Below are 10,593 nucleotides of genomic sequence, written 5' to 3'. Positions count from 1 at the left end.
TGTAAACATTTTAGGGCAGCTGAGGAAGAAACACAAACTGAATTGGTCTCCACATGGGGCATGCACCCAAAGTCACCAGTCCCACCAATCATGCATTTTCCATTTTATTATGTTACAGAAAGTAGGGCACATTGTCTTCCAGCCTCTGGGACTGGGAGGTCAACTTTTTAGTTACCTGTTATTTATTTTTTAACCTTAACATTTCCCCTTTAAGAAAGTAGCTTTAATGCTTTATTATTATAATAATAGTTATTATTATTATTATCTTTTAACAGTTCAAAATAATGGGAGCAATTCAGAAGATTCTGCTAAGATACCAAAGCTTTGACAACAAAATTATTTGACAAGCACAGAATCATAGAAGCGCTTAAATGAAGTTAAACCAAAAAAAATTAAAAAATATATATTTTGCTTTGCTTTTGTCATCAAATGATCCGATAAGTATTTTTTTGTTTGACAACAATTCAGGGATCAAATCTCTGATCTTAATGGCATCTTCAGATCGGATGGATAAGATATGAACTTAATAAGATAAGATAAATTAAATTAATTTTTTTTAAAGTGAATGTGGGAGTTAGATTTATTAACCCTTGAGAGGTGGCAAGAGTCAACTGTAACGTGAAATTAAAGCAATAATCTCCTTTATAATATTGATCTAAAGATGCAGTCCAACATCATTAAGTTATTTTAGATTTATATAACCTCATTGGCCCCAAAAAAAAAAAAAAAAATTATATATGAGAGAATAAAAATACACCATCCTCAATGTCATTGGTCGATCCGTCATCTTGTTCATATCCCTTGTTGTTTAAGATTAAATATACTTATTGAAATTGCTAGCAATTAGTATATAATCAGTCTTAATATTGACTTACTTAAGTCTGGACCAAGAATTAATCTGGCATTGTCAAAATGGTTCTAATAGAAATTTTTTCTATTATCCCAATACCAAAAAAAAAAAAAAGCAAGAATTTTAGAACTACACTAATTTTTAATTTACTATTTGAATAAAATTCAAAATGTTTGAAATTTCATTAAAATTTAATCATTAGGAGATTTTTTTACTATTATTAAATGCTACTTTGATTTTCTACATCTATTATTTGATTGTATGAAATCATTAACTCAAAACCCACGTCAAAATTTTAAGGAAAATATTAACTTGAAATAACTAAAAATAACGAATTAAGTTGAAATAATCTCTTCCTATACATAGAGTATTCTTTGGTGATGATATTTTTCACTTTAATAAAGTAAGGATGTCACTACGTACATACAGACAAAGTTTTTTTTTTTAATACTGGTTATACATCATATTACTGTGTTGCACAAATATTTACAACTGTTATTATAGCAGACATTACACTGATATTTACAATTAGACATACATAATTGGGACTTATATTATTACATTAAATTAAATAGAGTACATGCCGATATTTACAATCAGACATGCATAATTGAAACTTACATTATTACATTAAATTAAATGGAGTACATGCCCAGACAATATAACCCTCACAGACGAGGGATGTGTCTGCTCCACTCGCATTTTGCAAGGGATAATAACTTATAAATATTTTAACCCCCACAATGCTTTTTGTGGGGGCTTGAACCGCTGCCCTCACGCCCAACCACTTTGGCCAAAGGCCTAGTGGCACATACACACAAGGCTAAATAAAGAAATTGATCTTTTCCTCACACTAAGGTTAATTAGTCAAGAAGAGTTGCTTAGTATTGAAAAGATGCAAAGTAATTAAGAATAAAATATTCATTTGAAGGTTGGTTGAAGTTGATTGGTTCTTAATGACATACTCTCTTAAAATTTAATCATCAAAATTTTTTAACACGATTAAATGCTACTTTAACTTTCCACATCTACTATTTAATTACATGAAATCAATAACTCAAAATTTATGTCAAAATTTTAAGAAAAAAATGAAACTAAAAAACATCTTATTATATATAGAGTTATTCTTTAGTGAGAACATCCCCACTTTAACAAAATGAAGATTTAAACCGTGCGGTTTAATAGTATTTCTACACTGATTTTGTTAAATCGCATAGTTTAGCAGCGTATCCACATGAAAAAAAAAAGGCACCTTCACTGAAAAAAGACTATATATATGGTCAAATGAAGAAATTGTTCTTTTTCTCACTCTAGGATTAATTAGTCAAAAGAGTTGCTTAGCATTAGAAAGATGCAAAGCAAACAAGAATAAAATCTTCATTTGAGGGATGGTTAAAGTTGATTGGTTCTCAATGACATTGTCTCTTTTATCTTTTGTTCTCCGAAAAAAATATAAAATTAAAATAAAGTAGAAAAGAAGCCTTAACCCTGCAAGATGCATTAGATTCATTTCACACTTCAACATTTAGTCCAAAATGACGCGAACAACAATTGCTCATCAATCAGACGGCGTAAAAACAAAGTTGATTAATTAGTGTCATTTTTTTAAAAAAGTAGAAAAATAAACAAATAAAAACGGATGGTGATTGTGTGCACAATAAATAATGCGTGGACTGATGCTGATCGTGTATATAATTGATCACGAAGTTGTTTCCTTTGCCTAAGAATAGAAAAAAACATCATAGCTTAATAGAAGGCTGGCCGTTTGTTGACGACTTAATAATTACCATTGTTTTGGCCATGATTTGGATTCCACAGTCCACTCCACCACTAAGCTTTTCTTAATATATGAAAAATCAAAATATTCTCATCCGTGCGCCCGTTGTATTATTTTAAATTAATTTGTTTGTATTGCTTGAAAGGAACGGTCCATGTTATACTTTAATTAAATTAATACATATGAAACTTAATCAAATCTTAATAGTAATTGATCTCTTCCCCTTTACTATTATTTAATTATTATTATTTTAAAATAATCAAAAGCAAGGAATAATATTCACGCGCACTAACATATACCTGTGCAGCGTAATTTTTTAATTTCCTTCTTAAAAAATATAATAATATCATTTTGGCCTTCATTAGTTTGGTAAAACCACAAACTTGACAGACAGTAATAATATTTAGTTCTAATTATCTTGAATGAAAAAAAAAAAGGAATCCAGTTATCTTGAATAATATTTTTAAAATGCAAATAAACAATGAAATTAGTTGCAGCCCTTCTTATTTATAAATTATGACTTATTTTTTAAAATAATTATTGTCCAGTTACCAGTAACCTCCAGGCACGTTGCAGGAAAATTTTTTCATTTGGGAAGTGATCAATGTATAATACAACTTCATCTCGTAAATGTAGTTTAGAAACGTGAATATATCTTGTACCAGTGGTCATTTAAGTTCAAATAAGAATAGATGGTAAGGATTAATGTTTAATGAGTGTGATTTTTCATGAGCATCCTAAACTTAAAAACAAAAAAAGAGAGAGAGAGAGAGCGAGTACAATACAATTTCAAAAAATTCAAATAATAATATATGACAATATAACTATAGTATTCATTTATTTATTTCTACAAAAAAAAATGTAGTTTCTGAATTATAGGTAAGTAAATTCAATTTTTTGAACCAAGATTAAATACTAAACTTTTCATAATCAGCTAGGATATTTTCATAATTTTAAAACTCAGAAAGAAAAAACCTTCCACAAATTCAAAGAAAATGAGGTCTAATTTAAATCGGGTAAAAGCTTGTTTAGTCCCTATATTATGAGGTTAGTGTCCATTTAGTCCCTGTATTTTTTAAAACATCTCAAAACGTCCATGCTACTAAATATTGACACTTATGCCATTATTTTTTATTATTTTTAACTTGCTTTTACAATATTACATTTTTACAATAATGTTTCTTTTTTGGATATTAATAAAAAATTAAATTATCAAATTAAACTCAAAAATAAAATAAAAACAAAAAAGGTATATATTAATTTTTGTGGAAGCTCACGTATGTCTAAAAAATTACATTATCAATTTTTTTAGAAAAATTAATATTTTAACTCAAGAGTGTGTTCCACAAAAATTAATATATATATTTTTATTTTATTTTATTTTTTTTCTTTTTAATAATGTCTAAAAAAATTATTATAATAGGGTTATTTTTTTCTTTTTAATAATGTCTAAAAAATTATTATAATAGGGCAATATTATAAAAATAAGTTAAAAGGAACAAAAGATAATGACAAAAGTGTCAATAATTTAATGATAGGGATGATTTGAGGTATTTTAAAAAATATAAAGACTATACAGACACTAATTTTAAAATATAGGGACTAAACAAACTTTTACCCATTTAAATCATTCTTAAAATTTTTTCTAAAGCCAGCTGCACAGTCCCCAACTGATCCCATACCAGCTTTGCTACTGCCCACTTCCGTGGGTTAAAGCCTATAGAGACTATTTTCTCTCTCTCTCTCTCTCTCTCTCTCTGGTTAAATTCATAATGCAAATATCACCTCGTGGACTTGTGGAAATAGAATTTTAGAGTTAGTTCAATATTAAATCTAAATCCTAAATAATAAGTTGTACTTAATTCTTTATAAATTTTTTGCAACAAATATATATATTAATATTTAATTAATTTTATATTCTTATTTAATAACTATCAATTGTATCTTAAAAGTTAGTAAAAAATTTAGATAAACACTAAATTTAAATCCTAATAATTAATAGACCACTCCACTAAAGTTTATAGAATCTCAAAATTCTCATTAAGTTTCTTATGACATGTGTATTTGTAGAGGAGAAGTTCTAGACTATATAATAATTAATACAACCAACTAATACATGTATAATATGTATTTTTTATTTAACATAATCATCACTTACATGATAATTTTTGAAAATAAATACACTCATATTATATTATGATTTACTTATTATATGACTAATATGGTACATTTAATATATTTTAAAAATTTTCATATGCAAAGGTGTGATTTGGTACAATGAGCTTCACAACAAAACTCTCTTAAATAAAAACTCGCCGTGTGCATAGTAAAATTCCTGAAAATGTAAATCGTTAAGTTAAATAAGAAAATCAATTTATTTACGGGGTTAATTGTATTACATTGATGGCATATTTGAAAATATTGCATTATTTAAGTGCTCCCCAAAAAATAAAATCGCATTGTTTAAGAAATTCGAAACAGAATGTCCTGCATCAGAAAAGGGAAAGCTACTCGCCAGACGACGCGTAGGTACGAAATCGACCAAACCACGTGGCTTAACTTTACGATCTTCGCATTCAGACGTGGATGTGGACCACCTAACTGATCGGCATGGTCGGATATCAGTACATCAGTTACACTGTTTTCAAAGCAAAACCCACGCTCTCGTTATTAGCGTGACTTGCACTCTCCACCCCCCGCCAAATAATTTTACATTTTTACAGGCTGCAAATAATATTACATAGGTTTACTAATTGGTTATTATATAGATGTTAGTTAATTATATGCCCAATTTGTCACAGTGGTAAAATAAAAAGGAAAATGTAACTGACATTATCCTTGATCTCCATTTTCGCAAGTTGCTCGCATAAAGCGTCATGATCCAATTTCCAAATTTAAGCGCGTTCTTTTCACGCCATCAGAAGAGCGCCGCAGGCTTTAAGTCCAACAAGAGCTAGTGGCCCCACGACCTGTAGCAACACGTGTCAATTACTAAGGGTATAATGTCAAAAGCCAACCAACCACGAAAATTACCCCCAATGGAAAAATAAATAAATAAATAAAAACGAAATTAAAAGACCAAAAATGCTCTGCCGGGTTTACACGAGCCAACAAGATTGCCTGCCACGATGAGGACAAACAGCGCTACGGCCCACAAAGGGTAAAAAGGAGAAAAAAATTGACGACATCGTTAAATTATAACGGAACGGAACGGAACGGCGCTCCACTCCAATATAAAAATTATTTTACCATCAAGACCTCACGTTTTCTAACGGCAGCCTTGGGTCGGGACGTGTCAGTGATGTGACGTGTTATGATGCTAGTCAACTGCTGGCTTCGCCGCCTTTATCAGACGGCAGTGGCTCGCTCTCCCCAGAGTGATGTACGGCAATCCCGTGATCCCTAGTTCCAGTGTAAAATTAACCGGGGTTAGGTAGCTGAGAAATTAAAAGTAATTTCAGAGATTTATTGAATTTCTTAAAAACCGAATTTGTAATTTGTGACAGAATTATAATATTTTGGCAACAATCATGTGAATGTTATTCTATGAATAAGTTCCGTAGCCGCATAGCGTGATGAGCTGATGAAACGCATTCGTCAATGCAGTTACAATATATGTAAATTGTAATTCATATTGATATTAATGATATTAATTAGCGTTCATAAGAACAAAAAGCAATTAATATATACAATGAATGACCCAAAAAAAAAAAAAAAAACTTCTACCGATAAGCATTCGTATTTTTTCACATGACCAATTATTGCTAGCATATCACTTATTTTAATACTTTGTTAAAAAATGAAACCCACCATGCATAGTACATTTTTATATTTTTTTTATATTTTACTGTACAAAGTGATAATTTCCTCAACCCTATTAAAATGTGTAATTTAACAATATTGTGCAAAATATGTACATGTACTATTGGTCAAAGGATTGGTGCTCTCAATAAGATTGAGGCATTAGTTTGAGTCAATTTTATCTTTGTTCATTAAATTTAAATATATATAGTTAATGTTGATGATGAGAGTAAATTTCTAAGATAATCTTAATAGATTTATTATGAATATATGTATATGAAGTTATAATAAATCTTAAATTAAAATATCTTTGTAGATTGTAATCAATATAAAAGGTTATTTTTATACTAATATGGTACATTATATGTGAAAGGTTTGAGTATGAAAATAGTGAAAAGAATAATTTTTATGTTGCATCTTTTGTTATTATGCAGCAATAATATTATTTATGGGAGAAAAAAATGAAAAATCATAAAGAGAGAGAGAGAGCGAGAGTAGACTACTAGACTCTAGCGCGGAGTGCAGTGGAGTGGAGTGGGAAGAGAACGCAAAGGGAATACAAAATGGCTCGGAGAAAGCGATTTTGGGGATTTGGTAACGTCTGATTCAGGGGTCTTGAGAGCGAGCGAGCAAAGAAACGCATAACATAACGACAACACCAACAACAACAACAGAAGCCAAAAGAAAAAAAAAAAAAGAAAAAAGGGAAAAAAACCACCCAAGTGTTTCCATTCAACGGAGGAGCGAGTGAGAAGACAAAAGCACTGAGTGGTTTTGTAACTGAAACCAGGCCCAGATAGAAGGATTAGATAGCTTAAGACCAAGATATAAACACAGTCAGCTACACACTGAGTCTTCTAATTATGGATGCTTACAATACATAAACTTCTTGTCTTTGTTTTGAGTCTTTTGGTTTTCTCTCCTCTCTTTCCTTTTTCCTTATTCATAAATGGGGTGGCTTAGTTAAAGTTCCTTTCTTCTTCAAGGCTTTTTCTTTATCGTTTTCTGCCTCAGCTTTTTTGTCTTGTAAACCAGTGGTGTGCTTCTCTTTTTTCATGGCTTATGTTGAGCCTAATTTCGGATGTTCATTGAGCTCTCAAGGCGGGCCAGGTGAGAGTATTGGTTTGACGATATATATATATATATATTTCTGTAATGTATCTGTTTGTTTCCCGAGAAAGTTGAGATAATGAAAATCAGAGAACTTGATAATTCTAAACCTTGTTACGTGATTTGTTCCTCAGCCCCAGCTGAGTGGATCAGTTGGTGGCCTGCAAAACTGTGATTTTTTGGGCATTAAATTATAAATTCTATAATGTTTTGGCATCGTTTTTTGTTCTCTAAGCAACTGAAAGACCTGCAGATGATTTCTTTTTTCTTTCTCTTTTTTGGGAAAAGAAGTATTTTCTTTTTCCTTGTTCGCTCGTTTTTTTATTATTGAGTTAAGTTTTGGAGTTTGATTTGGTTCAGGAAGTGGTGATCTTTATAGAGAGTTGTGGAAGGCATGCGCAGGGCCATTAGTGGAAGTTCCTCGCAATGGAGAGAGAGTTTATTATTTTCCTCAGGGTCACATAGAACAAGTTTGCGTTTTTTCCCCACTTTAATTTGCCTTTCTTTTTTTTTTTTAGTTGCCGAGTAGATCGATTTCTTTCTGCTACTGCCTTTTTTTTTTTCTCTCCAAATAAAATTTATTTTTGGTTTGTATTTGAACCTGAGTTTTGCAGTTAGAGGCGTCAACAAATCAGGAATTGACTCATCAGGAACCTCTGTTCGATCTTCCATCCAAGATCCTTTGTCGCGTTGTTCACATTGAATTACTGGTATAATAATGTCTCTCATTTCACTCTTATTATCAATTTCTATTTCCTTATCCCTGCTGACTGCTGACTCTGTAAAATGCCTTTATTTTCATTTTTAATTTTTTTTTATAAAAAAAATCAATAAACCAATTTACAGGCCGAACAAGAAACAGATGAAGTTTATGCCCAAATAACTTTGCATCCAGAAACAGATGTAAGTGCATATCGTTCACTTTTCGTCCTTCTTATTGTTTCAAGTTGAAAATCGGATCCCAAAAGTTAAGCACACTTTTACTTTCAGAGAAGAAAATGAGTTTCATATTATTATTATTATTATTTCTTGTTGTTGTTGATTTTATTTGCAACCAAATGGCCTTAGAAAACGATTAAATCTTTACCAAAAGATGAGCTAGGTTAATGTATTTGCATCTAATACAGCAAACTGAACCTAGGAGTCCTGATCAATGCCTGCCTGAGCCTCCGAAGCAGACGGTCCATTCTTTTTGCAAGATTTTGACTGCTTCGGATACTAGCACCCATGGGGGGTTCTCTGTTCTTCGCAAGCATGCAACAGAATGTCTGCCTCCATTGGTAACGACTTCTAGCTTATATTAAGGTTTCTTTCTTGTGGGATATCATACGATCAGTTACCATAAAAGATTTATTAAGCTCTGATTTTTATTTTATTTTGTTTTTTCATTAGGATATGACCCTAGCAACCCCAACTCAGGAACTGGCTGCCAAAGATCTTCATGGGTATGAGTGGCGATTCAAACATATATTTAGAGGTAAAACTTTGATGAATGTTTGTGCAGTAATTGTAGTTTTGTTGAACAATGATACAGTCTGTTTTTTGATTCCTTCTATGACCTTATTTGCTCCTCTGTATTTGCATAATCAGGTCAACCACGTAGGCATTTGCTTACAACAGGTTGGAGTACTTTCGTCACTTCCAAAAGGCTGGTTGCAGGAGATGCTTTCGTGTTTCTAAGGTAGTTGATTTTGGGTTTTGTTACTTCTTATGATGTTTTGATTGAGGTGCATGAATGTTGTGGTTTCTCAGACACTATATTACCATTATATGTTATGTAGAGGGGAGAACGGGGAATTGCGAGTTGGGGTTCGGCGACTTGCTCATCAGCAGAGCAGCATGCCTTCATCTGTAATATCCAGCCAGAGCATGCATTTAGGAGTGCTTGCTACAGCAGCTCACGCTGTTAAAACCTCAACCCTCTTTATTGTGTACTACAAGCCAAGGTTCTTAGTGCATACATGTGTGAGAATCTTTTTATCTTGATCATCCTGTTTCTTGCATCTTAGGCTGTCTTTTGCTTCATGCTTCCATCAGAACGAGCCAGTTCATAATTGGTTTAAACAAGTATCTCGAAGCTGTTCACCATTGTTTCTCTGTGGGCATGCGCTTCAAGATGAGATTTGAGGGAGAAGACTCTCCTGAGAGAAGGCATTTCTCCTGTTTTTATTTTCCAGTAGTTAGATATTTGAATTTTGTTTAATTGGCTGATTCTTATGGGTACTTTTATACAGGTTCACGGGTACCATTGTTGGGGTTGGAGACTTCTCTGAGCAGTGGCCAGGTTCTAAATGGCGGTCGTTGAAGGTTTGATTATAGTTTTGTTTTTTACACTTTTTAATGCTGACCTATTTATTTTCTTGTTTTTGATTCTGGTTTTTCCAACCACTTCTACTTTTAGATTCAATGGGATGAGCCGGCTACTGTTCAAAGGCCTGAGAGGGTTTCTCCATGGGAAATAGAGCCTTTCGTAGCTTCTGCTCCCTTAAACCTTGCTCAACCAGCAGTAAAGAGTAAGAGACCTCGGTCCATTGACATTCCTGCGTCGGGTATGAGAATTTTTCTCTTTTATTTTTCAAATGATCGGCGAATGAAATTTTTAACTTGTGTACGTTATTGAATATAGAAATTACTACAAATTCGGCAGCTTCAGCTTTCTGGTATCAGGGATCAACCCAGTCCCATGATATAACTCAAGTGGTTGGTGCTACGGAAGGTCAAAGCAGCGAAAGCCAAGTTGTCCGGCCTATGAGGCAAAAAGAAATTGATAGCACCATTATCAACAACAGTAATGATTGTAGCTCAAGGCTTGCTCCAGAAGGAATATGGCCTTCCTCTCCTCATTTAAATGTCTCTTTAAACCTTTTTCCAGATTCAACCGATGATCACAGAATTGTTGCAGCACAGTCTGTACTCTCTGGTTATGCCTCTTCTGGAAGGCCAGGAAATACCGTGATTCATGAAGAAGTGGAAAGAGGGAAAAAATCCGAGGCTTCCCTAGGTTGCTGGTTATTTGGAATTGACCTGAAACACAACTCCAACACTGCTGCTCCCT

At 32.4% G+C, this 10,593-nt stretch overlaps 1 protein-coding gene across 1 annotated transcript in view; it reads left to right on the top strand.

Moving 5' to 3' along the window:
- The first annotated feature begins 6,905 nt into the window (after positions 1-6,905).
- Positions 6,906-10,593, top strand: part of LOC18047540 (auxin response factor 11) — a 5,144-nt gene continuing 1,456 nt past the window's right edge. The window contains exons 1-12 of the mRNA XM_006444760.2: positions 6,906-7,538; positions 7,899-8,008; positions 8,153-8,248; positions 8,385-8,441; positions 8,666-8,818; positions 8,931-9,015; positions 9,129-9,219; positions 9,320-9,484; positions 9,576-9,689; positions 9,773-9,845; positions 9,940-10,087; positions 10,165-10,591. Of these exons, the coding sequence (XP_006444823.2) occupies positions 7,484-7,538; positions 7,899-8,008; positions 8,153-8,248; positions 8,385-8,441; positions 8,666-8,818; positions 8,931-9,015; positions 9,129-9,219; positions 9,320-9,484; positions 9,576-9,689; positions 9,773-9,845; positions 9,940-10,087; positions 10,165-10,591 (1,574 nt within the window). The 5' untranslated portion in view covers positions 6,906-7,483. The remainder of the gene's footprint in view (positions 7,539-7,898; positions 8,009-8,152; positions 8,249-8,384; positions 8,442-8,665; positions 8,819-8,930; positions 9,016-9,128; positions 9,220-9,319; positions 9,485-9,575; positions 9,690-9,772; positions 9,846-9,939; positions 10,088-10,164; positions 10,592-10,593) is intronic.

Source organism: Citrus clementina, unplaced genomic scaffold, assembly GCF_000493195.1.
Source record: "Citrus clementina cultivar Clemenules unplaced genomic scaffold, Citrus_clementina_v1.0 scaffold_3, whole genome shotgun sequence".
Taxonomy (NCBI): Eukaryota; Viridiplantae; Streptophyta; class Magnoliopsida; order Sapindales; family Rutaceae; genus Citrus; species Citrus x clementina.
This window is presented reverse-complemented; position numbering and strand designations above follow the sequence as displayed.